Genomic DNA, 5,344 nt, shown 5'->3' on the forward strand with positions numbered 1-5,344 from the left:
CAAGATAGAAAGTATATAATGAGTATTAGGCTTGAAAATAAAATCATGAATTTAAGATAGTAATTTATATATTACCTTAAAAATAAACTTGGTTAAGGGTTAATGATTATTTGTTATATTATATGTCTAGATGTATATTGTACATCTAATTTTGACAATAGGTATGATCCTATTATTTGGTAAGCCTTAAGACTCATTGAATGGTGTTATAGGTATTCCGTCATAGGAAAATTTGACCTCAAGATATGCAAGACAGAAAGGATTGCTGAATTTTAAAATATTGGGGATTTATGAAAATATATATAGAAGTGGATTTTTGGATGGACATGTGTGGGATGGTTTATTGTTAATTAATGTTACTGTATTGTATATGTAATCCAGTTTCAATTAAGGTTGATATATTATTTTAACCATTTTTATGAAATATGGTGTAATGTGAATTACACATATGTTATATTTAATTATTTTTGATTTAATGTATGAATTTGATATATATATATATAAATTTGGTATGAATTTATATGATATATTGGTATAAGTTTGATATATATAAATTTGGTATGAATTTATATGATATATTGGTATAAGTTTATATTGTTGATATATATATAAATGTGACATGGATTTATAAGATATATTGGTAGGAATTATGGTACTTAATATATTTTTTTTTAAATTATGAAATCTTTATATTTAATATATTTTGTTTTAAAATTATAAAATTTTATTAAAATTTTATTTGCATGTATTATATTAAAAGGAAAATATTTTTATAGATAAGGTCAGCCGTGTGTTGATGGGTAGGCCTTAAGATGGAAATATTGTTTAGTTTAAATACTTGAGAAAGTTTTTTTTAAAAATTTTTTTTTTGTGAATTTATTTTGTGTATTACATTTTTGTTTATCTTTGCAATAATTTTATAGCACATCACATTTTACTATTTATATTATGAACATGTTTTTTTTTAAAAAAGAGAAAAAAGACTCAAATTATTTTATATTGGGAATGTATATTAAAAATTCTTTACATATATACCATATAGCCCATTATATTCTCAATTTTTGTTACTTTGCATTCTACATTTCTGTGAATTTGTGCTAATTGTGATGGCAGAGTTAGGTAGAAAGGTATATTTTTCTTAGGATACTGAGTAATTCCTAGATGAAAAATATTGTATTTTCTACGTATTATATTTTTTTCCTCCCTATAAAGTATTAAATTTATTTTTATACATGTTCCTTGTAATTTTATTTAAAATCTATGTTCGGCAAATTTTCGCAATTATTTTTAATACCTAAAAATGGATTTTTATATCTATTTTAGGAGATATTTATCAAAAATGTAGTTTTTTTTGCGCGACAGAAGGAAAATTACATGTGTTGAAATTGCATTCCACACATAGACCATTTGTTCACATTACAGCATTATATGTAAAATCAATATTTCCTAATTCTCATTAATCAGACTCCGAATAATGTATATTATAACTTCTATTTCCCAAATGTCTCAAAATGAATGAATTATTATGTTTTGCTGATATTACATTGTCAATATTAATGTTCCATAGATTATAAATACGGACACCACGATGTAAATGTCATTATTGATAATATGTTTTCCAGCGATTATATATTGAAATGTATCGGAGATATTATACTATAAATCATCATAAAAGGAAACGATTCGATAAATTCCCTAAACGTTTTTAAGTCACACCGAAAGTTGATACAATTCAAATGGGTGATTCGATACAATGCCGCCAGAGAGAGGGAAGCTTGGCTTGTGAAGGGTGGGCGTTTTGTAGCAGTTAGAAAAAAGAATAAATAAATTTAATATAATATACTAAATGTCAGTCATTTTTATGACATGAACAATTAATTTTCCTTGGGGGAAGAAGGGATAATGGGAGATCAGAAGATGCCAGCTGGGAAAGAACAAAGAATATTGGGATTTTATTTTGATGTGAACATAAATAAAATATGGTATAACATGAACATAAACAATGTGGTTGTCCTAGTTGGTAATGCTTATTGTTGGTATTTATTTAATTATTAGAAAAAGATTGTTTGGGATTGATAAGTCATATTTTTAAAGGGAAGAGTTGAGAGTAAGGGGCATTCTTCTATAGTTGTCACTGTGAATTTGAATATTACCTATAAGTTAAATTAAATATACGAATAGTTTAAATAGAATATATTGAAATAAATACTATTCAATGATCAAATATAGATTAACAATATTTTATATTATTATAAAAATCCAATATCATAACAGGTTAGTAGAAAATAAAGCTAACCGATTGGGTGTATATTGTAAAAAAGAGTGTATATATTATATATCACCACTTATATTATCTTAAACAAATTTTAAAAAATTAGATAGAGCGTGGTGCAGACAGGGGAATATTTATTAATATTTTAGGACTTATGTTTAGTAGATAATTTATGAGAAATTGTTAAGGATCAATTCGACCATGAATCGAATTACTAGCATTAACCTTTATTGTTTGAAGAACCTACATCGAATATGAGAGTTAAATATTTTGTCCGTGTAAGGGGTCAGCTGACCCTAAACTAATCTCTGAAATGGTCTGTGAACCAGTTTAAATTTTTTAATACCCTACCGCTTTAAAGATGATAAATAGTCCGTTTTGAGTAATAAGTATTAGCCTCTATTTTTGTGTATTATTATTTAACGGTATGGCTACTACCAGCTACCCAAGTCAACATATACAATCCATGAAATTTATTCTTTTTCCTTAAGGATATCATTTATATAATTTTACAGAAAAGAATCAGGAAAATATTTTTACCTGGATATGGTTTAAAGGTCAATAATCGAAAAACGGTATATCGCTGGATGACTAATTAAAGTACCCAAAAGTAGACAGGTTCACATACCTAGGCTCGATGCTATATCAAGAGGGAGGTTGCGCAAAAGAAGTCAATGCACGGATCCAAAGTATATCCGGTGTAATGTGCGACAAGAAGAGGCCAATATGGTTGAAAAGCAAGGCTTACAAATCCATCGTAAGACCGGTGTTACTCTATGGAAGTGAAACATGGGCATTAAACGCTACGGAAGAAAAGTTATTACAAGCCACGGAGATGAGAATAATACGGTGGAACTTGGGGTATGCTAAACTCGACCATATGACGAATGACTGTCTCAGAGCAAAAATGGGTATTCAACCTATGGCGGACTTGATTAACGAAAATAGGTTAAGGAGGTATGGTCATATACTAAGAAGGGAGACGAATGATGTAAATCGAAAAGTATAGGACATGGAGGTGCCGGGGAAGAGAGGAAGAGGACGACCTCGTGTTACGTGGAAAGGTCAAGTAGACAAAGTTATGATGACTAAGAAGATAAATCCGGACATGGCCCTTACTCGATCAAAATGGAAGAAACTTATCAAAACAAATCCCACGACTGTGGGATCATATGCATGATAAAGAAAATTATGATTTGTGTGTTAGCTGAGTATTACATGTGGTAGGGTTAAAAATATTTATAAAATAACGGGAGAGCTTGCGGAATTGAAATATTCTTCGGTAGAATTAGTAACGTTCTTATATTTATTAAAAATTATTAATTGTATTTCATGATATTGCATATTTAAAAATTTAAATTAAAATATCCAAAATAAATAAAGAACCAAACGAACAAAGTAATTTTTTTTTAGATGAATGCTGGCGAGATTATTTTTAAGAACTTTGGTCAGGCGAGCAAGTTTCCTTTTTTTTAAAAATTAACAAGAGGGTGTATTAATTCAAACCAAACCCATTGCAGACCCTGAGTTCCTCTTATTTTCTCTAGAGAACGTGCACAAACAACAATAATTTAAATACAATAATTTATTATTTATAATATATTTGGTAGATAAAAATAAAACCATTGAAACATGGCTTTAATTTAAAAATTTGTTATTTAATGGAAATAAAACAAACCCCATGAGAATTTGTCTCTAATTACATAAACTGGATATTGATAAATTTATTTTGAATAATATTTCGAAAATGAAAGCTAATATTTTATAATTCATGTTCGCTTTTCTCCTCCAACTCAAATGCTTTAAGGAGTTTATTTAAAATTAACAAATATTTTTCTTCCATGACTAAGCCCAGATTGATTAAAATTATTATATTATCCAATATAACATTAATAACCTCCTGCTTTAAGTTAAATATAACATTTTTAGTCCCTTATCATCTTTTTCAAATGTTAAGAGAAGAAGGTATATATCAAATCAAAACTAGGAAGTGTAAACCGTTTATCAACTTTAAAAAAAATACTAGAACTGGAAAATAGCTGTTAGTGTTTCTTTCGGGCAAAATGTTTTGAAGAATTTTATTTACAATAATTTCCCATTTGACTCAAGTATATTTCAAAAAATTTAAATAATGATTAAAAATAAACCTTTAAAATTTTTAATAAAAAAAATATATTTATAGAACCGACATATAAGATAAATAAATATTTTATATATTGGAATGGGGGGCAAGGTGCTTAGTACTACTACTAGAAAAAATTTTTATTTTGAGCACTCCTAAGTTAATTAAAGTGAATTCAAAGTGGGAAAAAATTTATCAGCAATAAAAATATCTAGTTGGACTTTTTTACATTGTTTTAAGAGCACCTTGTAAATAAAAATCTTCGCTTTTAATCATCCCTAAATAAAAATACATTGTTTTTATTTTACAAATATTTGAACACAATTCATCTTTTATTCAAAATAAAAATATTGAAATGTACCTCCCCCTTCCCAAAATTATTTGTAAAAAAAAAATTTTTAGCCAAAAATAACGCTTAAAGGTTATCTTTTATGTTTTGATAAGTAGTCAAAACATTATTTGATGAATACAAACAAATATAAACATTGATTTAATATATAAACTAAAGTAACTAGTTAAACTAGTTATTTCTGAAATATTATAACGAGTATTTGTAACTATTTATATTTTAAAGTAATTGTTACCTTTTAAAATATGTTAAATATTTTTGCATCTCATTCCTCATCTTAATATGATGATTTCCCAAATTTGAAATTATTGTTTATTATATATATATAATATTATATAGATACACTAATGTCTCACATCTAGTGTCCTGTACTATGTTTGTTTAGAATATGAAAGATTATTTTGGAGAAAAACTGACACGTCTTTAAAACACTAATTTATAAAATAGTTTATTGTTAGAGCCAAATAAAATTTATTAATCCTTGAGTATACCATCGATTTACATTGTTAGAACAAAAAAACTTGGGAATATTTTGATCTAGTTATTTCAGTAATCTTTTTTTTACTAAACTATGTTTATACAAAATTTCATCCTTTTTATT

At 26.7% G+C, this 5,344-nt stretch overlaps 1 protein-coding gene across 1 annotated transcript; it reads left to right on the forward strand.

Annotated features, from left to right (window-relative positions):
- Positions 1-2,909: 2,909 nt before the first annotated feature.
- On the forward strand, positions 2,910-3,281 carry LOC135930231 (uncharacterized). Its single transcript, XM_065467014.1, has one exon. The coding sequence runs from the start codon at positions 2,910-2,912 to the stop codon at positions 3,279-3,281; it is 372 nt and encodes a 123-aa protein (XP_065323086.1).
- Positions 3,282-5,344: the final 2,063 nt, after the last annotated feature.

Source organism: Gordionus sp. m RMFG-2023, chromosome 5 (genome assembly GCF_954871325.1).
Source record: "Gordionus sp. m RMFG-2023 chromosome 5, tfGorSpeb1-WG-v2, whole genome shotgun sequence".
NCBI classification, from domain to species: Eukaryota; Metazoa; Nematomorpha; class Gordioida; order Chordodea; family Parachordodidae; genus Gordionus; species Gordionus sp. m RMFG-2023.